Consider the following 27,342-nt stretch of genomic DNA (forward strand, 5'->3'; position numbering starts at 1 on the left):
AAGAATCTTAGCGGGAGAGAAGCCGATCGCTGAAGACCGTACGATTAGGATCTTAGAACTTTATATTCAAAACAGAGGATGCAACGCGGAACCGCTCAAGAGGTTGGAGAAGGCGACTCTACAAACGCTCAGACTCATAAAGAGGAATATAAGCAATCCGGCTCGTTCAGGCCTTTGTGCTGAGCAGAATTACTCATACTCCCTACCACATCTACGCTTAGGGAAAGGTGACAAGTCTAGGGTCGAGACACTCCTACGGAGGGTATACAAGGTGGGCCTCGGCCTACCGGTACGCACCTCCACGGCGAAGCTGCTCGCCCTTAGTATAAACAGAATGCTAGAGGACATGGTGGAGGCCCACCTCATAGCGCAATATGAGACGTTATCGCAAACTCCAGCAGGTCGCTATACTCTCGCAGAGATTGCCATTCGTTACACCCCTACCTTTAGCCACAAAACAAGAATATCTCGCGTTCAGAGAGAATCTCACAATCTATCTCTCTCACACCCACTAGTGTGCGTGTGCACGCGCGTGTTCTCATTCTGCTCTCATACCGGCGTGACTGCTACCAAATTAGTTTGACACATATATGGTAAAAATACTTTAAACATACTCTTCTAACGTCACCAGATTCGTGGCAGATCCTTCAAATCATCTGCAGATTCATTTTACAACAGCACTACTCTGTGCTGAAAGGCTGTATTACGAAATCACACGACTAAATAGCTCAAAAAGAACCCATATCCAAGCGGTGCATGTGCAGAGGACCAGACAAAGAATGACAGTCACAGAGGTGGAGACAGCAACACAACTCATGTGACTTCCGATATATCTATATCGCCTTAGCGGATAGTGCAACTGAGAAGCACATGACGATAAGCATCTGAGTTCTTGCAGGTATATGCTTCTGTATAACATCTCGTGTAAGCTGCTCACAGTGCCGAAAGAAAGATAGCTGTGTTGTAAAACAATGGTGAGCAGATCCAGTTTACACATTCATAAGTAGTGGCTTCAAATAGTGGCCCTGCGAAGCGGCAATTGAATAAAAAACATACGGAACATATGTGTTTTGACGATCGATTGAACAAAAAACCGGGATACGATAAAGAAACTGGGCACAACTTTGATGAACTCTTCCACCGGAGTAGTGTATCAGAATCATTAATAAAGGGAAAATGAGACATACGCCCATACGTAGCGAATCGCTACAAAGGAAACCATGAATCATGTTGTATAAGAATAATGTTTTAATGTAACAAGACCTATGTGGAGCATATCCATCGCTGCATGGATGACACAATCAAAGAGCATGCGCGAAACATAAAGCTGACGGTGCTCGCTTCGCGATCGCTGCGGTTGTGACCCGTAATTTTTTAGGTTATGGTGTAGTACTAGGCAGCAAATACACCGCTGTAAGAGAAACACGGGAAGCTTTTAGGTTAAGAAATACACCGATGAATGTACATTTGTTTCTTTGTATGCCGCTGAATGAGTTTTTGCTTTTTGTTTTTTTTAAGCAAAATTTGCGACACCTCCATGCGCCACTTTGTGTCCTTTCATGTGCTTTCTTTATGCGCTTCACATAGATATTTTTGCACTCTAAATAAACATCCGTTGCTGTGTGTCGGTGTGTCAGTCTCGCTTGTATGCAGTTTGAGCGGCCATTATTCGCGGCAGGTGCAGGATTTTCATCCCACCAGCGCACTCACATTGTAGCCCTCAAGTTCCCAAGAACTCCACCTAAAGCAACGTCATGCATTTGTACGTGGTTTGTCGCGTATACGCAGCGATTGACTTACGTGGCGTTGATCCAGTTCTTGACTACACCTGGTTACGCAAGAAGTTAATGAGTGTGGCGACAGTGCCTGAAGTTGTGATGCACTCACGGTAGCTTCCATCATTAAACGTCCTATCTCGACTGCCGCGAACTACGACGACATGCGTGAGCACATGTTCAGGGCAGATACGAAAGGAATTCCGGTTGTACAGCTCATTCTTTCACTGGAATAAATGGGCTATCTGCTAAATAGCGGCTAAACGCGATTTCATGCGACTGTCTTAGCCACAGGTAAGCGAAAAACGTACACTGACATTATTGCAGTGGACATGAACGTGCGAGGAGTTCATGCGGGCCGGAGTACATATTGACGAAGACGACATGCTTTTACCCCGCGAAATGTGCGGGTAATTTGTCACCGGAGCACAACTCAGACCCACTTGAACCATGCGACATTCAACATAGTCTGCCGTTACCTACACAAAGTATGCAATGTATGGCAAAATATGCCGAAAGGGCATTCAGGCTCAAACTTTCTGCAAACTTAAGTGAAGCTAAAAACTCGGCCTTCCTCATGAAACAGCCCAAAGCTTCACACACGTGATGCATCTAACACATGACAGGTAGACCTAAATTACGCCTTTAGGTATACATTTTTTCCCTCAAGCTTCTTATATACCTTGCGATTCATCCTGTGATTACGTGCATAAACTTATTGTATCCCATGTCATCGGTTCCATAGACAAAACCCAATCAGTAAGCATAAATAATATCGAAATAGTTAGCGCGACGAACACTCGAAGACCGTCCACAAATGCATGGGAAAGTGCCAAATATTGGCACAGTGCCGATGGCTAGTTGAAAAAAGAGCATCGTGTCTCCGGGTTCATTGGATCCCGGGGAGCACATTTGAAAGCCCGGGCGAAGTTCGCGAAGTTCGCGACGGCCTTGTTGCAGTCACCCCTTATCGAGCCGAAGGTTGGCGACAGGTTGCAAAGGCTGAGGCAGACAGTGATGAAGAACACTTGGTCCTCGTTGAACGCCATGGTTACGCGGCCGGGATGCGGCGTATCACCAGGTGCCATCTCGTAAGCGGCGTGTGCCACTTCTAGCGCCGGAACTTCCGGAAAGAGACTCTTGCCTGAAGACAACCCATGGCACAAGGTCGACCTGTTGGCGATCGCTTCACTCCACCCCTTTGGAGCCCACGAGTGGACATTTCCGTCAGCGTCCACTCTGAGACCTCCTGGGTCTAAAGCCTTCACCAGCTGTAAAGCGTACGAGAAACCCAGCCCGCCATAAAGCATTGCTTTTGTGCCTTGCCCCGAGTACGCAGGCATGCGCAGAGCTGCCGCCGATATGAGCACTCTGTTCATGATATAGTCATACCGAAACAGCGGCTGCATAAAGCTTAGTGGGTAATCCTGGACCTCTTCGTATTTTGGTTGCTTTCGCAGGGCACGTTTGGCTTTCATGCCATTCACCCAGTGCTCGACCACGGAGACCTCGTTGGCCGAGAAATTGGCGTACATGGCGGTCAGGCCTTCGTCGGTTAGTAAGTCTTTGGGTGGCCATAGGACTACTGTGCTGCTCTGAAACTTCGACGATGCGGCACGCGTGAACGATTCATCAGCGAACCAGGAAAGAGCGGACATTTTGTTCCGCGCCAGCTGCGTCACAAGGCCAAGATAGCCACTGATTGCCTTTCTGGACTGTGCCGTAAAAATTGTAAGAGCCACGAGTGATCTGATGAGCACCTTGTACGACATTTCAACTCGTGTGGAGCAGAGCCTGCGACGCCTCTCCATGGAATGCCAAGTACCTTCCGTGCTTATCGGCAGAAGGCTGCGGTGTTCAAGTGGAGCAAAGGCTTGAATGAAAAACCAGGAAATATGCAGTAACAGCGAACGCCTGTCGAACTTGGAAAATAGCTTGCCCACAGCCTCTAGGAGGGCCACGTCGCTTGCAACGATGCGATCTGACAGACCGTAACCACCATGCACCCGTGCGTTCGCGTTTAGCTCTTCTATCCATCGCTGTGACGACAAATTAGTCGTAATACTTGCTATGTCTTTTAGCAAGAACTCACAAGGTGCGGCTACATCTTTATCAAAAACTTGGTGGAGCTCGGCAAGCACGTTCTGCTCGACATTCTCGATTTTTTCAATTTCTTCCTCACTGCGTCGGGGCTGATGCGCCGCGAAAGCATCGTGGAACCTATTCCAGTAGGGGACGATGCCTTCCGCTCTCATGGCCGTTTCTTTATAGGCGCTCCACAGCGGAGAAAAGTCAGCCGATGCGATTATCAAAATATGCGGCGCTCTTTGAGGCGTCCTCCGCGCTTTCAGCTGAAACCACACATTGAGTCGCCAGTTGTACGCAAGGTCCACAAGGACGCCCAGTGGACTGGCGTTAGGGAGTGGATCGTCCGGCCACGGTATCTTTCTTTCGAGCATGAACTGCCTCAACAACGCCGCCGAAGACCCGTTAGCGGTGCTGTTGGTAAGACAGGCCTCGAACATTGCCTGCGCCTTCCTTGCGGCCGCAAAATGTTTGGGGCCTTCGACGATCATTGTGTGGAACACGTTAAACCACTCCTGGATAGCGTACGTGGCCAGGGCCGAGCCGTATGCATAAGGGTCGCTCGATGGCTTCCACTTGGAGCAGACGTACGCCTCGAAGTCGCTGCACGGATTCACCGTCCAGTTGACGTTCACCAAAAAGAGTTGCGCATAGCCACGGCACGGAGGGTTTCGACACATGCCGTCGTCCCGCTCCTGGTGCCACGGATGAAGCGTCGATCTTATGTAGGCCACCAGTGCGGTGATCACCAGCACCGTTGCCAAGCATGCCACAGCCATGGCCAACACTGCCCGTGGACCGACGGCAGCCGGTTCGGCAGATGCCGCATTTGCAAGCTGCATGAAGAAGCGTGGTATAGTTAGGCGGTGCCGACCGAGGAGCAAGCAGTTTAGTCCTTCTGCTGGGCATATATACTGTCGACGCACTATGCAGAAGAAATAGTACAATGCTAGATCCAAGCAGACGTTATTTATTTATTTATTTATTTATTTATTTATCTATCTATCTATCTATCTATCTATCTATCTATCTATCTATCTATCTATCTATCTATCTATCTATCTATCTATCTATCTATCTATCTATCTATCTAGCAAGCGGTCATTGTTGCCTACCAGCCCTAAACCTGCGACAGATACGTTGTTTTTGTTGTTGTCGGATACGTGTAAGATATTGGCGTCCATAGGCAGCGCTGGCTGCTCCCATTCTCTGGCATAGCGAAGTTGCATAAAAATATGGCACAAATGTTACACAAACAACAATGAATCTATTACAGTGACACTAATTCGAATTCACAACCATCGCTGGACAGGTGCAAACGAGGTCGGCATCCTGTTTGTAACTCATCTGCATCCACAAACCGAGGAGACGTATGACTTTTTTTTCGTCCGAGATGGCTTACGTATTGATTACACAAGTGGCCGTAGCGTGAAAGGGCCCCTGCGGATTAGTTTTGACTAACTGAACTTTAGAAGACACCTAAATCTAAGCACACAAGCGAACACGAGATGGTTGAAGTACACATCGTTAAAGGAGCACTAACACGACTGTTCTTCTCGGCCTTTAATTTGGCATGCGCGTGCATTGCATGTGGCCGCATTCCGATGGGGCCGACGAGACGCAAAAAAAAATTGATCGTGTACTTAGCTTTAGGTGCCTATGAAAGAACCCCAGGTGGACAAGATTATTCCGCCATGCCACACAACGGCGTGCACCTCAAAATCATATCCTGGTTCTTGCGCGTAAATACCGGCAATTTCATTTATTTACATATTGTTACTGTGCGCATGCATCGTACACAATCTGTGTTGCCTAAAGATCACGTGCGGCCCGCAATCCTTAAAGGTCCCCCCCCCCTCTCCAGGTCTGGCCATATTGAGCTGACAAGCGCAGTGCGTACAGTGTGCGCTAACGATCGTGTGTGATAATTATTACATCCCTACGCGCCGCGGAAACAGTTTAAATTTCAATCCAAACGCCGTTTTTCTGTCCCCTAGCGGGCACCACGTTCCCAGTCGGAGAGCCGACGTCTATCGCGTAAATGCGCTTACGTAAATGACAGCGCTGTGACGTCATTCTTAGTGACACGTGACTTGGATCATTACTCAAGGCAACATCACTCATTTGGTTAACCTGTTGCTTCAATAGAACAATTACATTGTAGATAAATAATAAAACATACATACCTAATGTCTGCGTGTTTTTTGTTTTTGTTTTTGTTTTACTTCGTACCGCTCATAGCAAGAGACACGTAGTTACGTTTCCTCTGCTTGTTCCCACGTCGTCCAGTCGTACGCGCAGAAAACGAAACTCTGTAATTTTCTACCGTGTTCCAGCGCAGCGATCATGCTCTTTCGCACCTACCTCAGTGCTTGCGCTTGTGACGCTGGCTGATAACGCTAATCAGGTGTTCTCGTGCAGAGCGCGCAAAATCGCCCGCTGCGCTGAGCGAGACAGAAGCAACAGCTCGTGCGCGAGATCGTCACCTGTAGTGCGCCACTCACTAAAAGCGCAGGAGAGAGAGAGAAAAAAAAAGAGGAGCAGGAGCCTGTGGTTTATTCGTCGCGCGATCCTCCAGGTCCAGTATAGGAGAACGCAGGCAAGGAATTTCGCTTGCGGAGGCTAGTTTGGGCAAGCGGAGAGAGTGTCTATGTGAGTGGTCACGCTCACTTCCTGAAAGCATGCGCTCGCGGCACTTCAGATATCGACAGCTCTGTTATTATTGAATTAATTTGAAAAAAAATATTACGGTATAACACTCCGTAGAGGGTTCGTACAACTTCCAGCGTACAACTAAAATGTGCTATGTGGCCTGGTGCGAGGCCTTTTAAGAGAAAGTTTTACTTCATGAGCTCCTCTCTCTGCATGGGTTTGGAGAAATCGCGAGAACAGGACTCTTACGTTGGACGAGGTCTGTCTCAACAAATTTGCTTAATGGTGAAAATTCTCTACTAGAAAAGCGTGACAGAATCATGAATACTAGTTGGGCCCCATTCTCGCGGGAACTAAGACAATTCAAAATACTTATTTTCCCCAAGAACGGTTCGCGACTGGCTCGTACTCTTTGCCATCAAGTGCTTTCGAAACATAGGACTTCATAACCAGGTCACAAAAAAAAGACCAGGTGAACTCTTCTCCACTGGCTCGCACTCTTTACCGGCCATCTTTTCCGGCGGCGTCTGTTACAGCGAAACGGCACCTAAATTCACATTGGCTGTGACGCGACGTCCCGAACGCGCTTCTACGGAGCAGAGCGGGCTAATCGGAACACCAATATAGATTCCCTTACTCTTGTCGCTCTGAAAGATACTAATTGTAGCGAAGAAGAACCGCCGGTCAGTCGGGCGCATATCTATCATTTTAGATCAAATGGAAGAAATGTCCATCAGGCAAACGCATCACCAGGGTTTACGTACGGGTCTGATTCTGGCTGCTCGAATGGTAAAATCTCCGCACCGATCTCAAACTCCCTTCTTTAGTGTCCTGTAAAAAAATCAGAGGACACGTAAGCACTTATGAACAGTGAACGCGAAATAATTGATGTCCAAATAAACGCTCCTGGACGGTCCTTCGAGATACGAACTCCTCGCGGGCATGCGAGTGCGTAGAGACGCTTGGCCAATGCTTGGTGCGTTTTGATTGACCAAGGCGCAGTTAGAATGCAGGCAAGGGCTTGTGCGGTCAAAGACCGCGCGGATAACACTAGCTTGCGAAAGTGAGGGTGACGTGGCGTCGCGGCGATGCGCTCTCCCCTTACGCGACACCTAGGGCGCTATCGCGGCTGCAGCTGTTCCCTTTCGCTCGCTCTCCTTCGTCGAGGCACGCTCGTGAGGTAGCGTCGCAGCCAATGGGAATTTAGGTCCCAAGTCTTTCGCTTGTCCAGACAACAGACACAGGATTTATCGCTTAATGGGCCGTTTGATGCTTTCGCGTAAATAGACACTCTAGCGAAATGAAATGTAAGTTGGACTTTTGAGAAACCCTCTGAACTTTGCGACAATTTTACGTGATCCATAAGCTCATGTAATAAATTTGTCTCTCAGTTTTTTGTTAGCAGTTGCAGTTTAAGTGACTGCTATATCTGTTTCTCGTGCAAATTTACAGATTTGTAAACTTTGTACTTCTTGAATCAACAATTTCCGGCACTATATTAAAAAAAAGAAAAATTGAGACCAAAATTCTGCTTGTCGTCATATAGGTAGTATGGGGCTTTTAGTGCAACATAGTTCAAACGAGATCAATTCTGTGTTTCAGGTGTACTTTAACAGGGAAGTCGGAGTTGATACCGAGGTAAAGTTGCCTCTTAAATACACATGTCCTACTGACAACAGTACCCCCTGCGGGGTGATTCAATAGAACTTTCTGTGATACGAGCTGGTCAGGCTGTCTAAACATGGGTTTTAAGGCACCGCAAAGATCTTTCTCCGCTGTGGAAAAGTCCTGCGTAGGGGAAAGAGGTTGGTAGATAAACAGCTGCCAAAGAAGCATTCTAACAATTGGAAAAAAAAGAAGCGCACCTCACCTTTCGTTGCAAATGCGTAAGCTTTGTTTTTCCAGAGTGCGAACACTGGGCAGAAAAAAAAAACAAGGAGCTTGCGTGCACATTTATTTATTTATTTATTTATTTATTTATTTATTTATTTAGTTATTTAGTTATTCATTAGCGAGCAAGAGGGCGTGCAAACTTGCTTCGGAAATTGCGTTTATCTGAGAGATGTCTGTGAAAGGAACTGTCGTGGCGTCAATAACATATGTGGTTTGGCACGTGCGTTGTGTGCATATAGAAATGGCACAGTGTCCATCATAATCATCATCATCATCATCCTGGTTACGCCCACTGCAGGGCAAAGGCCTCTCCCATACTTCCCCAACAACCCTGATCATGTACTAATTGTGGCCATGTCGTCCCTGCAAACTTCTTAATCTCATCCGCCCACCTAACTTTCTGCCGCCCCCTGCTACGCTTCCCTTCCCTTGGAATCCAGTCGTAACCCTTAATGACCATCGCTTATCTTCCCTCCGCATTACATGTCATGCCCATTTCTTTTTCTTGATTTCAACTAAGATGTCATTACCTCGCGTTTGTTCCCTCAACCAATCTGCTCTTTTCTTATCCCTTAACGTTACACCCATCATTCTTCTTTCCATAGCTCGTTGCGTCGTCCCCAAGTTAAGTAGAACCCTTTTCGTAAGCCTCCACGTTTCTGCCCTGTTGCTGAGTACTGGTAAGACGCAGCTATTATATACTTTTCTCTTGAGGGATAATGGCAACCTGCTGTTCATGATCTGAGAATGCTTGCCAAATGCACCCAAGCCCATTCTTATTCTTCTGATTATTTCCGTCTCATGATTCGGATCCACGGTCAATACTGCCCTAAGTAGATGTATTCCCTTACCACTTCCAGTGCCTCGCTACCTATTTTAAATTGCTGTTCTTGCCCGAGACTGTTAAACATTACTTTAGTTTTCTATACATTAATTTTTAGACCCACTCTTCTGCTTTGCCTCTCCAGGTCAGTGAGCATGCATTGCAATTGGTCCTCTGAGTTACTATGCAAGGCAATATCATCAGCGAATCACAAGTTACTAAGGTATTCTCCATCAACTTTTATCCCCAATTCTTCCCAATCCAGGTCTCTGAATACCTCCTGTAAACACGCTGTGAATAGCATTGGAGAGATCGCATCTCCCTGCCTGAAGCCTTTCTTTATTGGGATTTTGTTGCTTTCTTTATGGAGGACTGTGGTGGCTGTAAAACCGCTATAGATATATTTCAGTATTTTTACACACGGCTCGTCTACACCCTGATTCCGTAATGCCTCCATGACTGCTGAGGTTTCGACGGAATCAAACGCTTTATCGTAATCAATGAAGGCTATCCCTTACAAAAATTACTTTAGACTGTCTATAGAAAGTCCATAGACTTTTCATAGACGACCTTTCCTTTCGATAGATTTCGACTTTTGTTGATACAAGGTCGATAGACTGTCTATAGACGAAAGTCGATAAAGTATCTATTTCTTTTTGTCTATTCGCAGTCTATAGACGGTCCATAGAAAAAAGTCGATAAGGTGTTTGTTTCCTTTTTTGTCTGCTTCCCCTCTATAGAATACCTACAGACGAAAGTCGACACAGTCTCTATCTATTTTTGACCATACCTTGTCTATAGACTTTCTATAGACGAATGTCGATAGGGTCTCCATTTCTTTTGGTCTACTCGCAGTCTATAGACAGTCTATAGAGAAAAGTCGGTAAGGTGTTTGTTTCTTTTTTGTCTACTTCCCCTCTATGGACTACCTATAGACGAAAGTGGATACAGTCTCCATCTATTTTTGTCCTTACTTTGTCTATAGACTTTCTATAGACAAAAGACGATAAGGTTTCTATTTTTTTCTCTACTCGCAGTCTATAGACGTTCTATAGAAAAAAGTCGATAAGATGTTTGTGTCTTTTTTGCCTACTTCCCCTCTATGGACTACCTATAGACGAAAGTGGATACAGTCTCTATCTATTTTTGTCTATACTCTGTCTATAGACTTTCTATAGACGAAAGTCGATAGGGTTTCTATTTATTTTTGTCTACTCGCCGTCTATAGACGTTCTATAGAAAAAAGTCGATAAGGTGTTTCTTTTTTGCCTACTTCACCTCTATCTCCTACCTATAGACGAAAGTGGATACAGTCTCTATCTATTTTTGTCCATACTTTGTCTATAGACTTTCTATAGACGAAAGTCGATAAGGTTTCTATTTCTTTTTGTCTACTCGTTGTCTATAGACGGTGTATAGAAAAAGTCGATAAGGCGTTTGTTTCTTCTTTGTCTATTTCCCCTCTATATGGACTACCTGTAGGCGAAAGCCGATGCAGTTTCTATTTATTTTTGTCGATACTTTGTCTATAGACTCTCTATATTATGGACAATAGTCGACAAGGTTTCTATTTTTTTCTCTACTCGCGGTGTATTGAATGTCTATAGAAGAAAATATATAATATGTAATTCCGAGTTCCCATACCCCCCGCCCTCTGCGAACGCGATGATATGGCACTGGTTCATGCACGACGGCACCACAACCCCGGCGCCGCGGGCAAACCGCGTGCAGACTGCTAGTCTGCGTTCGGTGCAGCTGCACCGAACGAGGATCGCGGCGGAGCAGCTAGGCACCGTCCTAGTCACCAAGGTCTTCTAGGCTCCCGAAGGCCCTAAACCTGGCTACTTCCCGGACGTACACTTAGCGAAGACCAGGTGGTGAAGGTCAGATGGTGAAAATGTGGCAAAGGTGGTGAATAAGTGGCGAAAGCCGGCAGACGAGGTGGTGAATTAATTCACCAGCTCTGAGTTGTCGTGGTCTTGCATGTCTATAGATTAACAATAGACAAACATCGTTAATCTGGGCTCAACCCGTGTACGCTGTAACCAAGCGCAGGTACCGGTGGATAATACATAGCTGCGTTTGATATAAACCACTGAAGTTGTATACTGCTGAGATTGCTGTAGAGCCTATTTGTAGACTTTAGCATACACATAGCGTATACCTTCGCATTTGTTGACCACATATGATCTACGTAGTCGCTCTCGGCAATCCCAAGACAGTCTTCACAGTTGTCGCATCACTTTTGTGGCAGTAGAATAACGAAAGCAAAACGCCGATCCAATTGTTATAATAGATGTTATGAACGCCAGCTTCAGATACAAGTGGATTCCAAACAGGCATCAAGCTAGCAGCAAAGACACTCGTAATGTTTGTAGCTGACAACGCGGACTTTGTTAATGTGCGATGAACCGATGTTGCGCATGTGGTGTTCGCGTTGTGTGTCGTCCGATTCTCGGATACTTTTCACATTGTCTTCATATCTCGGCTGCGTAACTAACATCGGGCGGTTTTTTTGTTGCCTGATATCCTGCACTATAAGCTCGTCAAAGTTTCTCATTCACTTAAAATAGGTGCCAAATTTTCTGAGCCCACCCAGTATTTCGCCGGTGGTATGCCTGCGCAGCCACGCATATGAGTACCTCAATACTGTACTGATTGCTTTGACCTATCGTCGGAACAGAAAATTAGCACTAACATACGTGGGGGCATCACATTTAGCGGTACGCTGGAAGATATGCTACAACTACGCTGTATTACCCATCGACGCTGGCAATAATGCGTCTGAAACGTCTGAAGGGCCCTGTAACGGCTTTTACAAACAGCGCATTCATGTTAGCGTTCCAGTCTCATACGATAGGCCACAGCGTTTGTCATACAACCTGCCAGCGCATATCCTTCGTCCACGAAAAAAATAAATAATGGAAAAGAAAAGCCACCCGTTCCGGCGCGCATGGTGCGCAGAGAGAGAGAAAGAGACAAAAAAAAATGAAGGAGGAAAAGGCGCTCACACTCCTCCGAGCGCGCACGCCCTCCCGCGCGGAGCTCCTGCGCATGCTCGGAGCTCTGGCGCATGCGCGGCGGTGCGCCGTCTCAACGAGTGCGCCAGGCACGTAACGGCTGTACCGGTGTGCGGTGTCCGCCTGAACGTTGGTGTCTGTGTATGCGTGTCTTCTTTGTGGCATCACACGTCAACTACACTGAACGGTAAGCTTTAGCAAAGATGTTTTGCATCAATAGCTCATGATTATGTGAGCGCATTTCGTAGCGCGAACCGGCTGCATGTAGCGCAGGCAACTAGGGTATAGTGTCGGTTTGTCGTTGACATGTTTGATAACGCGCTCTTGTTCTCGCTTCTACTATACGGAATATTTTACGGCGAGCGATCGCTCGGGCTTGTTGATTTTAGCATTATTGTTTAGGCGCGTAAAAAAGGAAGTACACCACGTTTTAACTTGATACTGAGCTACCACTAAGCGGATTGTGTGTGTTGGGCAGCCAGTGTGGTAGATCTCATATCGTGGCGCTTCATCCGGCCGCGATGAATGCTGCGCCGCATGTGTAGTCAAATCCTCGTGACACGCTTTACGTATATATCTCGAAATTGTGTTAGCATCAAGAATTTTCAAACAGACAGGCATAGTTGAATAACTGCTAGCGTACTCGGATGAAAGGCCGTGTTTGTGAGGCATGCATCAGGAGTGTGTGCGCTGCCGTTTTCGCATAGTTTAAAAGTAGCAGTATTTTTAAGGTTCCTGGCAAACAATGTAAATAATTTTGGGAAGTTACAGCAAGCTAAACACGAGACCTGAAGAAATATCTAGCAGAAATCTCTTGATTCACTCAATCTATTTATATGCAACCACAGACGCTTTTGGAGCATGAAACCTGCGATAAGCTCGGTTATTCGCAGCTTCGCAACTTAGCCGAAAAAATTGGAGAACAATAAATTAGTCGCTCCCGGAAGCACCTTTACACGTTTCAAACTGAAGGCATTGCGTTTGACGGTAGTTGGAAGATTTGTTTTTTGTCTTTTTTTTAAACAGTTTAGCCACAGAAGTTATCTTTTGAGCTATATGAAAAGCGGTAAGCGCCTTCCGACGCTTCGGCGTTATGCACTTTACGTGCTCTTAATCACAAGGCAGCTGCTGGCACAGATTCGCATTGTGCCAGTCGTGCATGGTATGAAGCCATTGTCGTGCGTAATAAGTGTTCCGGTTTTCATTACTGTTGCATGTAGTGCCGTCGTCTTGGACAGACTGCATACAATATGTGCTGTACAAAAGAAAAAAGAGCCAGATTATCAATTTGGTGGTCTTTTCTTAGTAGATAACGCACAGATTATTCAAATAATTCAGTGGACATTTCATTTGTTCTACATTTATTAACACACCTAAGTGATCGTAACATGTTTTAGTTGATAAGTAACCTTATCCGTACGCCCCCATTCACGTGCATTCTACTGAAAGTGTGGCAAATGTGTACATCTCGAAATATGAGAAAAGAGACATCAGGCTGTACTAAGCGGAAATAAATTGCAAATCTTAACGTGATTGTTCAAAACTGCAGTCAGTATGCTGAGCATGTTCGTTCGGCACGGGCATATTGCATTAACACCTGAAAAATGTGCACAGTCCAGCCGGGTATCTTTGTTTCAACAAGTATTATTATAGGAATCGTTTGGGATCCTCGCTTTTCTTTTATTTTTATAAGTACACTGTGTGTCACATGAACCTGTCTTGAAACGAAACGTACTGTTGCTGGCACCGGCGACCATTACGGCTGTCTAACTGCTTATCATACTGTACTATAACGAAACATCATAATGGTACTGATTAATATTGCCATGTAGTCTTTAGTCGGAGGTAAACAAAGTTAACTAGAGGCATAAGTGATGAGAGCAAATTATATTGAAAACTACTATTGAACCGTAAAAATAACTCATTGTATAGTTTTCCCTCACGTTGTTGCATTTGCTTTACGTGTGTCTCTGTGTCTTCTGTACTGTACTCGTGTGACCATCAATTACGAACTTGCCGAAGTCCTTGTCAGCTTTATCAAACAAGGGATTCAAGTCAGTTGAATCTAATACTGCATGTCAAGTGACTGACGTGTTATTCGTTTCATCTAAATATTATGGACTGGCAGTACTTGGCAAGCATTAAACCACAATATTTTTTATTGCACTTAAGCTGCAGGCGTCATAGACTGCCAGAAAATTTTCATGAAAACAGCCAGGGCAGGCTTGGAAAAAGATCGGGAAATTTTAAAATGGCCACATAGGTATGCTGTCTTGATATATGTAATACAAAGTTTCCAGAGAATCTCTGTGTTAAATATATTTTTAAAACGTTTCACCTCATAAAGATTGAAGGAAATTGGTTTCATTTATTGAAAAAAAAGAAAGTCAAGCATACTGAAAAGGCATTTCTTACTCAATATGTTTTTTTTGCGTTAACTAAACGTCCTGAACCTCGATAGCCTAGAAAAAATGTTCATCTTTCGAAGCAGCTTAAATAATTTGCTGTAATAGAATTCATTCAAACTATACTATCAGTTCTGTTTCCTAGGAGGTGCATATCTGTCGTGCCATGACACAAAGTGCTCGTGTGGTATTTCGGGTGCTCATGTGGTATACCTAACTTGGAAACCTGTTAGCACGCCCAAGAGGCCTCATTACCTGTAAGAAATTAAGTGACCATATCAAAACAATCAGCCCATATGCCTTCTATTGAAGTTATGGCCAATGACCCATTCATTTAAAAGTATGAGAAAGACATTTAAATGTGTATTAAGCAAAATAAATTACAATCTTAGGCATGATACTGTGAATATTCCAGTCACGTCTTCTGAAAATATCCCTCTGCATGGGCATACTTAACTACTAGCCAAAAAAAATATGTACAGACAGCCCAACTGGGTAACGTTTCAGCAATAAATATAGAGGCCATTTGGGATAAGTACAATAATGCGTCATATATGAACTTGTCATAAAAGGGAACATACTGTTGCTGGCACGAGAAGCAGTTGTGACTGTTTAATTGTTCACCATACCATGCAATAAAACATTGTATATAGGTACTGATTTGTATTGACGAGCAGCCATTAGTCATAGGTAAACCGCATTAAGTATTGACTTAGATGGTTTGAGCAAATATATTGAGCTGCTTAATGAATATACAAAGAATACACACTTGTTATTTTTGCCTCATATTACCGCATCTACTTATTTGCAGCATACACCTGCAGCACCTTTGGGACTAAAGACACAAAGGTCAAGGCCAGCCTGGCGACCATGCTTGCCAAGGAGTAGTGTAAATATTTAATCTGTTTCCATAATGGCATACGACATGAATTTAACAAATTCATCTATTATATCTAGCAATAAAAACCGTGAATGCATTGCCGGTGCATTTGTTTTATTTTTCGCACTGCATGATTCAGCACTATATAAATTCTTTCTGTTTATGCAACATATATGAAAGTACACCTGGTTCAGAAGCATTATTGATCTACTAACGGTAATGCATAAGTGCAGATGAAAAGGAACAGGTGCACATGCATAAATACATTCAAAACTTTTTACTACCGCATGTAAACAAAAATGTAAACTAACTTGTAGATTGCCGCTATGGAGTTATGGCCTTATACACTCTTTGTAGACTTGTCTATAAAATTTCTGTGTCTATAGAGTGTCTATAGATTAATGAAAATTCATGTTTGTTGACAAATGTCTGCAGAATGTCATAGAAAAAAAGTGTATCGGACTATAAAGTTCTGTTTTTGTAGACTGAAGTCTATAGAATGTCTATAGACTATCTATATACATTTGTATATAGACATTCCATATACTTCAATCTACAAAAGTAGGACCGTATATATAGTTCTACTTTTGTAGACTGAAGTGTATAAAATGTCTACAGACAAATGTCATCTTTAGACATTCTATAGACTTCAGTATACAAAAGTAGAACTGTAAGCCTATACACTTGTCCATAGACAGTCTACAGACAGTCTATAGACTCAGACTTCTTTTAGACTAGTCTATAAAAAGTGTATGGCCATAAGTCTATAGCCAGTCTATAGACAGTCTTTAGAATGAGACTTTTTATAGACTAGTCCATGAAAAGTGTATGGCCATAAGTCTATAGACAGTCTATAGACAATCTATAGACTCAGACTTTTTATAGACTAGTCTATAAAAAGTGTATGGCCATAAATCTATAGACTGTCTATAGACTAGTCTAAAGAAATGTCTATAAACAGTCTATAGACTTCATAGAGAAATGTCTTTAGACTGTCTATGGACTTTCTATAAAATTTTTTGTAAGGGTATATATAAGGGTTCGTTATATGCCGCACGTTTCTCTATCACCTGATTGATAGTGTGAATATAGTCTATTGTTGAGTAGCCATCTGTCCCGCATTAAACAGTTGGGGAAAGTGACGCTATTCTATCTTCTTCCAAGTAAAATTTTCCGCGCCTTGTAAAGAAACACGTTTTCACAATTTTTTTTGGTGATAATAACCAAGTTTTTGAATCGTATGATCAAGACTTAAAAAATAATACAACAGCGAACTACGTCGCATAAGTATCTATTCACAGCAAAAGTACCTGATGTCCTGCATTGTAAAGGCAGACTGCAGCGCAGTGTAATACGTTGACGGACGCAAGCATGTCGGAGTAAACTTCTACGCCCGCGCTAGTCGGTCAGGTCACATTGCGACGTGTTTCAAGTATACGTACTCGGGACCTCAATGTGCCATAACCACACCTATCGGCCCGCTGTTGACAGGTCCACGGAGCTTGAGTGCACGAACTGGATTGGTGCTTACGGTAAGTTTAGATCGTCAATAACAAAACTTCAGTGTGGCATCCTTCCTTTGAGTGCAAATTTCTGTCGCGGTCTTTGGCTCACATTAGCCAAGTGCCCTGAACTGGAGAGAGGCATTTCCTATCAAGCAACCACTGACGACTAGCGAGCAGTGATGCTTGACATCTTTATAACAAGTGTGGTCACGTGAAAAGCGAGGTTGTGCTTGTAAGCACAATCTTTTTTCTTTTTTTTTTAACCTATCATGCACTCTAGGAATTTCTCTGTGCTGTAGGAGTGAGCAACATCCTTGGGTCCTCCCCCATGTCGCCACGCTTCCGCGTGCACAGCGCGCGACGGTGCAACGTTACGGTGGACGCGAAGCGGCAACTCACGGACTCTGCCGCTCTCTTCCTCTTGCTTCGCCGCGGCCCCATGCTGTCCACGCCAACGGTCGATTTTCTCGGGTAAGGAGGCGCCTGCCCGGTGGTCGCCACCCCACCTCCTTGAGGTGGATCCTGTTCGCCGCCTTTTCGGATCCGCAGCGCGTGAGGAAGTCGAGAATCAGGCCGCACTGTTTCCGCCAAATGTAATAAACTCAAAAACATACGCTGCTACACAAAGAAGTGCGGCAAACACTGAAGCAAGCGCTGTGAGAGTCCTGAACGGTGGGGGAAGAAAAATACATGTCGAAGTGGCTGAAATGTTCAGCAGCACTGCTATAAGATTATGTAATTGATCACGTAACTTAAATCCAGTTTCAACCGATTGCCGAAACTGATGCTTTCCGCGTAGCAGCAATATACCGTATAAGCGATCAGCATTCCGCCACCTTCGTTTCGTTACATAATGAAAGCTGTCAGGCAGTCGGCGCCTGCAAAACGCACCGAACTGCTAGGCACGCCAGCTTCAATGGTGAGCGATGCACTGGCCAACAGTGCTAGTCAGCTGTCGATCAGAAGGCTCCGGGCCGACCGAGACACTGATGGCAGATTTCTTAACCCGTCACATGCCCAGGATTTTGGCGTCCCCCCGTCTCACATTCACACTGTTTACCTTTACATGGGATGCCAGCAGCTCGCCATGACCTCACCAATAAGAGTGACGCCTTCATTCGATCAACACCTGGTATAGCGCATTATCTCCGTTTGTATAACGCGATGCGCTAGCAAAGCAATGCGATATTCTACTGTATAGCACATATGCAAACACGACTATTGATGGTCCATCACGCTTCCATGGGAACTTACAGCGCGAAAAAAACACGTCTTTAAGCACACAAATGTTCAATGCACAGAAAAAAAAATTAACGAGGTGAAATTTCATTTAGACAACGCGAGGGATAAACTGCGCTCGTGCACGGTACCTTCCAAGGTTAGTTAGTCTGCAGGAGAAACATTCTGCGATCCTTCCTTACAAGACGGCGGTAGAGACCTCGCCTTTATATGCATCGAGTGCGGGCGCCATCATTCCATTTTCAGCGTTCGCGAAGCGTCAGCACTACATACACGTTGTTTAAAGATTTATCGAGCTGTTCAACGACACAAACAATTGAGAAAACATGGCGCAAGAAACGATATTAAGAGCTACGGTGTTCGGTTGTTAGACCTCTGACGGCCAACCACCGCAGATATTATAATTGTATATTGCACATTCTTGTTTTTTATCGCTTCTTTTTCCTTTGAACAGCTTGGCCAAGGTTAGCTGGGACACCGTATATACGGCGCTTCGAAAACGAGCAGTGCACGCTAATAGATGGAGTGTGAGCATGTTTGTACAAACATTTTTAAACACACAGCACACTTATAAAAGCATAGCTAGAGATTGCGATATAATCCTACCGCTCGTGACGTTCAAAGATTTAGAAAAGATATACGTGGAACTCAGCTCGCTTGCCCCCAGAAGCCCAGAAGTGTTACGACCCCCCCCCCTTGAGGTGCATATGAACAGGCGCACTTTTTATGCACTGTGCGTCCTTAAACAGAAGATTAACTTCATTATCAGCAGCAGCAGCAGCAGCCTGGTTACGCCCACTGCAGGGCAAAGGCCTTTCCCATACTTCTCCAACAGCCCCGGTTATGTACTAATTGTGGCCATGTCGTCCCTGCAAACTTCCTAATCTCATCCGCCCACCTAACTTTCTGCCGCCCCCTGCTACGCTTCCCTTCCCTTGGAATCCAGTCCGCAACCCTTAATGACCACCGGGTATCTTCCTTTCTCATTACATGTCCTGCCCATGCCCATTTCTTTTTCTTGATTTCAACTAAGATGCCATTAACTCGCGTTTGTTCCCTCACCCAATCTGCTCTTTTCTTATCCCTTAAAGTTACACTCATCATTTTTCTTTCCATAGCTCGTTGCGTCGTCCTCAATTTAAGTAGAACCCTTTTCGAAAGCCTCCAGGTTTCTGTCCCGTAGGTGAGTACTGGTAAGACACCGCTATTATATATTTTCTCTTGGGGGATAATGGCAACCTGCAGTTCATGATCTGAGGATGCCTGCCAAACGCACTCCAGCCCATTCTTATTCTTCTGATTATTTCCATCTCATGATCCGGATCTGCCGTCGCTAACTGCCCTAAGGAGATGTATTCCCTTACCACTTCCAGTGCCTCGCTACCTATTGTAAATTGCTGTTCTCTTCCGAAACTGTTAAACATTACTTCAGTTTTCTGCAGATTAATTTTTAGACCCACTCTTCTGCTTTGCCTCTCCAGGTCAGTGAGCATGCATTACAATTGGTCCCCTGAGTTACTAAGCAAGGCAATATCATCAGCGAATCGCAGGTTACTAAGGTATTCTTCATTAACTCTTATCCCCAATTCTTCCCAATCCAAGTCTCTGAATACCTCTTGTAAACACGCTATGAATAGCATTGGAGAGATCGTATCTCCCTGCCTTACGCATTTCTTTATTGGGATTTTGTTGCTTCCTTTATGGAGGACTACGGTGACTGTGAAGCCGCTATAGATATTTTTCAACAGTTTTACATACATCTCGTCTACACCCTGATTCCGTAATGCCTCCATGACTGCTGAGGTTTCGACTGAATCAAACGCTTTCTCCTAATCAATGAAAGCAATATATAATGGTTGGCTATATTCCGCACATTTCTCTATCTCCTGATTGATAGTGTGAATATGTTAAGGAATCCTGCGTGGTCCTTTGCTTGACAGAAGTCTGAGGTGTTCCTGATTCTGTTTGCGATTACCTTAGTAAATAGTTTGTAGGCAACTGGCAGTAAGCTGATCGGTCTATAATTTTTCAAGCCTTTGGCATCCCCTTTCTTATGGATTAGGATTATGTTAGCGTTCTTCCAAGATTCCGGTATGCTCGAGGTAATGAGGCATTGCGTATATAGGGTGGCCAGTTTCTCTAGAACAATCTGACCACCATCCTTCAACAAATCTGCTGTTACCTGATCCTCCCCAGCTGCCTTCCCCCTTTGCATAGCTCCTAAGGCTTTCTTTACTTCTTCCGGCGTTACCTGTGGGGTTTAGAATTCCTCTAGACTATCCTATTATCCATTATCGTCGTGGAAGCCATTGCTACTGTATAAATCTCTATAGAAATCCTCAGCCACTTGAACTATCTCATCCATATTAGTAATGATATTGCCGCCTTTGTCTCTTAACGCATACATCTGATTCTTGCCAATTCCTAGCTTCTTCTTCACTGCTTTAAGGCTTCCTCCGTTCTTGAGAGCATGTTCAATTCTATCCACATTATACTTTCTTATATCAGCTGTCTTACGCTTGTTGATTACCTTGGATGGTTCTGCCAGTTCTATTCCAGCTGTGGCGATAGAGGCTTTCATACATTCGCGTTTCTTAATCAGATCTTTCGTCTCCTGCGATAGCTTACAGGTATCCTGTCTAATGGTGTTACCATCGACTTCTATTGCACACTCCTTAATGATGCCCACGAGATTTTCGTCCATTGCTTCAACACTAAGGTCCTCTTCCTGAGTTAAAGCAGAATACATGCTCTGTAGCTTGATCTAGAATTCCTCTATTTTTCCTCTTACCACTAACTCATTGATCGGCTTCTTATGTACCAGTTTCTTCCCTTCCCTCCTCAAGTCTTGGCTAATTCGAGTTCTTACCATCCTATGATCACTGCAGCGCACCTGGCCCAGCACGTCCATATCTTGTATGATGCCAGGGTTAGCGCAGAGTATAAAGTCTATTTCATTTCTAGTCTCGCCATTCGGGCTCCTCCACGTGCCCTACCGGCTATCCAGCTTGCGGAAGAAGGTATTAATTACCCGCACATTATTATTCTGTTCCGCTAACTTTACTAATAACTCTACCCTGCTGTTCCTAGTGCCTATGCCACATTCCCCCACTGTCTTGTCTCCAGCCTGCTTCTTGCCTACCTAGGCATCGAAGTCGCCGATCAGTATAGTGTATTTTGTTTTCACTCTACCCATCGCCGATTCCACGTCTTCATAGAAGCTTTCGACTTCCTGGTCATCATGACTGGATGTAGGGGCGTATACCTGTACGACATTTATTCTGTACCTCTTATTAAGTTTCACAATACCTGCCACCCTCTGGTTAATGCCATAGAATTCCTGTACGTTACCAGCTATATTCTTATTAATGAGGAATCCGACTCCTAGTTCTCGTCTCTCCGCTAAGCCCCGGTAGCACAGGACGTGCCTGCTCTATAGCATTGTATATGCTTCTTTTGGCCTCCTAACTTCACTGAGCCCTATTATATCCCATTTACTGCCCTCGAATTCCTCCAATAGCACTGCTAGACTAGCCTCACTAGATAACGTTCTAGCATTAAACGTTGCCAGGTTCATATTCCAATTGTGGCCTGTCCGGAGCCAGGGATTCTTAGCACCCTCTGTTGCGTCGCAGGTCTGACCGCCGCCGTGGTCAGTTGCTTCACAGCTGCTGGGGACTGAGGGCCCGGGTTTTATTGTTGTGTTCATGTAGAAGGTTGTGGCCAAGTGCTCCACCAGGGTGGCCAATCCTGCTCTGGTAGGGAGTGCGTTGCCAGTTCTGGTCACCGGGATCAGGCCACACTCCAGGCCTGTTTATGCAATTTTATCAATACGCGGATTTTTTTTTATTCCGGTGGAAAATTGCGCGGCACCGGGATTCGAACCACGGACCTTTTGCACGCGAGGTGGGTGTTCTACCTCTACGCCACCGCTGCACTAAAATTAACTTAGTGTATCTTTAAAGCATATACTAGGTGCCAACTAATCGAAGTTTTTCGTTAAGTTTACAAATTCCGGATTGTTTTATAATTTTACGAATCTTGCACCAAGTTTTAGGAAAAGTAAATTTTCTTCTCGAAGAACTTCGAACGCGTTGGGGCGGCGCAGTACTGCAAAATATGCTTGCAAAAAGAAATTATGAGTTTACCTGCGTTGCACTCTTGTGACAGAACAAGTTGTCACATGCCATAGGGTAAAAGTTTATAACTTCCTGAAGTAGTCCGAATTGGCAACAGCATGAGAGAGAGAGAGAGAGAGAGAGAGACAGAGAGCGAGAAAGGGAAATCAAGCAGTGTAAAGGCATGAATGCCTACTTCCGGCTTGCTACCCTAGGCTGAGGGTTAGGGAAAGCGGGAGCAGAAAGAGGGAAAGATTGAGCCCTGCGTGAACGCAGGACGTTGCAGAGATTTAAAAATGGTCGCTCAGGCCGGCGCTCTTCAAGAGTGTCACTAATGCACGATTATTTTCTTTTTCCTTCTCTTTTTTTTTTCGCCAGCGGCGGATGTGGCTTCAGTTCGACTATTTCTGACTCGGAAAATGGTCTCGAGTTCAGCCGATTTCAAGTTTTCTGGAGACAGAGAAGCGTTGGCCACTGTGCCGTGGGCACAGCAGTTACGCAATTATTTCCTCGCACTTACAGGAGTCCAACGTGGAGCGATGGTCCATTCTAGTACGGTGGGGGGTTGGCCGTTTAGAAACGCCACTCCCAGCCTTAAGCGGTGCAGTGCTGCTGCTTCGAACTCGATGAAAAAGTCATTGTGATCTAAAAGCTTTGTGTTGCTTGCTACTCTTTGTTGATAAAAAAAAGGCTTGCTACTGCTCGCGTGCTGCGCGTCTAACGGTATATCACTGTTACTAAAGTGCACATGTATACCACAAAAGGTGTATACTTGTAGGGCAAGCATTAAAGAAATGCGTGCTTTCATCCACCCCTACCCGTCCCGTTTGTCTCTGCGAGATTCTTACGAATTTTAAAATCCACAGGTTTGCAGGTATGTAATCAAGAAACAGACTAAAGGACAACACCAAAGCAGATTATACATGCTGGGGAAGTATCCGTTCAAAGAGCCCTTCCCAGAGAACAATGGCAGTCATCAAAGCCGAATGCCAAAGTTCCCTTCTAAAATTTAACTCTCCAATGTCGGCACCGATTACGTCAATGTGACGTCACTGATGTAACCTATTTACGCACATTAAATAAGGCCGCTTTCACGCAGGAAATGTTCCCAGAAAGCTCCCACGCTGTATTTGCTAAGTTTAAAATCTGCCTTGTGGTTTTCCTTCCTTTATAATGACTTATGAAGTTACTAGCTCATTAAGACTAACCTGTACAGTACTTAAGCTCGGTGATCTGATTACCCTCCAATGTCCCTTGAAGAGGCACACAGAGGAATATCACTTTGCATAACCTTCTCAAACAGCAAATAAGGAACCAATAGCAAGAAAAGTCCAAGTTCAAAACAACTTAAAGTGATATCCACACACAAAAAGAATTTTTATATCGGAATCCAGGATTTAAACAACTTTTTCTTGCCGAAAAAGCATGTCTTAGCGTATTCAACTATTTAAAGCAAAAGGATGGTGAATTTGATTTTTTTGGTAGGTAACGCTTATCAATATATGAAAAAAGTGCTAGTCGCACCAGCAGTGTTAAGCAACTAATCATTTCATAGACTTTGTAAAGCGTTGGTATTTATGTAGCTAAGTGGTGGAGCTGTGCAATGAACTAGGATAAATGCAATGGGATAAACATTAAAAAGGAATGTTCAAAAAATAAGCAAAGGGAAAGAATGTCAATTTGCACCAAACTTATTTGCAAACTGAGCTTTAGATGCAAAAATAGTGCATCATTTCTTTTGTTCTACTTCATTGCACACACCTCTATGTGAGGAATGAGCGTGCGAAATTTCATATCAAATACGTTCATTAATTAACGGTATCAAAGTTTGCGTAACATGGGCTGGAACAAAATTTTGTTTTGAGAAAAATGTAAACAAATCTTCAAATCATGTGAAAGATGTCAGAAACATGACGGCGGCCCAAAATGCACCAACTTCATAGCTGTGTACCCTATGAGGTGCTCTATAGAGTCTCATTTTGTTTGTGTTGCTACTCGGTGACAACATAAAATGAAAAAACAAGAAGTATTTAGAACAATATTTGTGTAAAGGGAACAGCACTGATTCTCGGTTTCGCAATACAAGGGTACGTGTTGGAAAACTCACTGCAACTTCCAAACTAATGATAGTTGAAATTTTTTGCAACATGTAGCTGAATCTTTGGGCATACATAAAACGTGAAAAAAATCTATTTAGTTAGAAAAAGGCTTTTTTAAGGTGGCCTACCACGTTAAATATCTCGACGTAACGATTGCAGACCAACTAAATTGGAATGCTCATCCAGATAACGTCTGTGCAGTTGCCCCCCAACGCAAGCTTGGCTTTCTCCAAAAGAGACTATCAGCTGCTGCACCAAGCTCAAAGCTCACAAAACGACCATGTGCTCAGCTTTGCAATACGCCAGCGTAATTTAATATCCTCACCAGCAATACCAAATCAACAAACTCAAACGTGTACAGATATTAGCAGCAACCTTCATTTACGTCTCCTGTCGACGGACGCAATTGGTAAAAGTGCACACTCTGAGTGAAATGGATGCATACTATGAGCGTCCCCTTTGAAACAGGGCGGTGGAGTTGCACCACCGATTTCTTGTTCTTAATTATGTTACCTAGTGCCTTGCCTATATATTTTTTTTTAAAGAACAAAAAGAATTCCCGGCATCAACCTTTCTGAACTACTATTGGGAACCTTGTCTTTGTATGCCTCCGCTGTTTCTGTACTCCCTACTTTTCTGCCACCAAACCTCCAATCGCCTTTTACTAATCTCTATTGCGGGCATGTTTACTTTCCCCCTGCTAGCAGGCTGAACCCAAGGGCTTCAAGGAGGCGACGGGGAGCCTAAACTAGCAGCTGGGTAGATATCTTAACAGTCTAATAAAATATGTTCCATCGTATCCCTAGCTTTACTGCAGCAAGCACATGCTTCTTCTTCCTTCTTACCTCTTGCTTTATGAGTACGCGTTCTAAGGCATCCTGATCTCGCTTCGAAAAGTAATGAGCTTCCCTTTGAGTTATCATAAATTGTTTCCTGATTTCGTTTTTACCTCTTAAGTAGTTACTGGTGGCAGGTTACTTTTAAGTTGCCGTCACTCAGGAGATTGTCTCAGCCTCTCCGACTTCGTGTTTGACGTTCTTTTTTGCCATGTTGCTTACTACACCGGTGGCATACTTGCTGGTCAGCTTCCTAGTTCTTTTCCGCCACTGTGACTCGATATTTTTCCAGTACAAATACTTGAACATTCTCGCAACCCATTTACTTTCATATTACTGTCCTTCCTAGACATCAATTTTACTCCGAGTCCCTCCACTTCAAAATTTGTCTAGCCCATATCGCCCTGTACAGCTTCATTTGTAGTCTACCCTTGAGCGTCCAATGTGCGGCATCCCAGTGATCTTTGGTTACCATCGATTCCTGATTGTACCTCTGATTTCAAGCAAACAACCGCATTCCATATTGTAAGCCCCGGAACCATTACACCTTTCCACATACACCGGAGCATTCCGTACGTATTGCATCCCCACTGCGCTTTGTGTTTTATTAGTGCCGTATTTATCTTCCCCTTTGCTATTATTCTTTTTCCTGTGTTTCCATATATCTACTGTCTTCGTTTATCCATGCATCAAAGTATTTCTATACTTTTACCCGAAGTATCTCCTGGCCCATTATTGACACTCTCTTTTCACTGTTTTCATTGAATACCACAAAAGGTAATATATTAACTCTAAATTTTAATCCGAAAGTCTCACCTTCGTGTCCACGGATATTAGCCAGACCCTGAATATTAATTTGCCTGTTAGAAAGCAACACAATTTCGTCTGCATAAGACAAACCTGGACGCTGCTGCTCTACTATAGTGCCCGCCCATTTGTAAGATAGATTAAACACGATATTTTTTCCTTCTAGCGCCCTTCCCATCCTTGCCATGTACAGGCTCGTCCACTCTTAGGGTGAGCACGGCTCACCGTGGCCGCGCTCCGAGGAGCGCCAGTGCGTCCGGCGAGGTGGCGCATCGAAGCAAAACGGCGCAGGCGCACACAGACCTCGGGGAGGCGCTTCGCGTCGTCTGCTACAGCGCTGGAGCGCGCAGCTCTGGCTTTGCTGTAAAGTACGCTTCGCTAGACCCAGGTGACTGAGCGACCGAGGCGGCGTTGCGGGAAGGCGTACTTCACTAACTCGAGCATTTTCCATTTGGCTCGGTCTACAGGTTGTGAACAGCCTGCTTAATTAATATACATTAACAGAAACAAGCTTCTCAACCCATAAATAACTTAGCATGTTTTTGATAAGTGATCAGTGTAAAAATACAGTCATTTTTTGCGCTCTTTATTAGGTTGGGGCGTAGAGGAGACTCTTGATAGTCGTGTCAGAGACGTTACCCTGCCTGAGGCTGTTCTTAATTTCCCGAACGCTGAAGGTCGGGTTTGCAGCAGCCGCCGCAACAATGGTCATGTATTCAGCTTCAGCGGTCACTTTTTGCCGTGCTTTACGGGAAACATCCGCAATTCTTCCATCCTTCTTGTAAGCCTGGATGATTCGATTCATAGTTTTCAGTGGCCTTTTTGTCATCTCCGATATAACGCGTTGAGAATAGTTTTGTAGGCACAGATCTACAATGCGTCGGCTTTCTTTTTCCGGTACCCACGACATGGCTAGTTTCCGAAAGTGCACAGGGGAAATAAAATTATCCTGCACTGTAACAGCGATTGTATCGCTGAAGTGCCATGGCAACCAGCAACCGAACAAAATGCAATTCATCATGCAAGTCGACAGAAATGCGTTTGATGGAAACACCTCATGGGGAACCAGCGCTGGCCAGGAGGCGCAACGACATTTTTCATGCGTTACTAAAATATGCTGAAACCGTCCGATAGGGAGGCTACGAAGATGGCACGACATATTTAGCGATAAGAAACGTGCGCCTGTATCAATGTTTGTCTAGCCC

The 27,342-nt window shown here is 44.5% G+C and overlaps 1 protein-coding gene across 3 annotated transcripts in view; it reads right to left on the reverse strand.

Moving 5' to 3' along the window:
- Positions 1-1,230: 1,230 nt before the first annotated feature.
- Positions 1,231-27,342, reverse strand: part of LOC135917793 (neprilysin-like) — a 34,230-nt gene continuing 8,118 nt past the window's right edge. The window contains exons 2-4 of one of the 3 annotated variants that reach the window (XM_070528668.1): positions 17,438-17,571; positions 8,383-8,427; positions 1,231-4,696 (exon numbers count right to left, since the gene is read on the reverse strand). In XM_070528668.1, coding sequence (XP_070384769.1) covers positions 2,633-4,696; positions 8,383-8,427; positions 17,438-17,571 — 2,243 coding nt within the window. In that variant the 3' untranslated portion in view covers positions 1,231-2,632. Of the gene's footprint in view, positions 4,697-8,382; positions 8,428-17,437; positions 17,617-27,342 lie in introns of all 3 variants that reach the window. The other 2 variants (XM_070528666.1, XM_070528667.1) reach the window with 2 other exon arrangements.

The sequence above is a fragment of the Dermacentor albipictus genome, unplaced genomic scaffold (assembly GCF_038994185.2).
Source record: "Dermacentor albipictus isolate Rhodes 1998 colony unplaced genomic scaffold, USDA_Dalb.pri_finalv2 scaffold_13, whole genome shotgun sequence".
NCBI lineage: Eukaryota > Metazoa > Arthropoda > Arachnida > Ixodida > Ixodidae > Dermacentor > Dermacentor albipictus.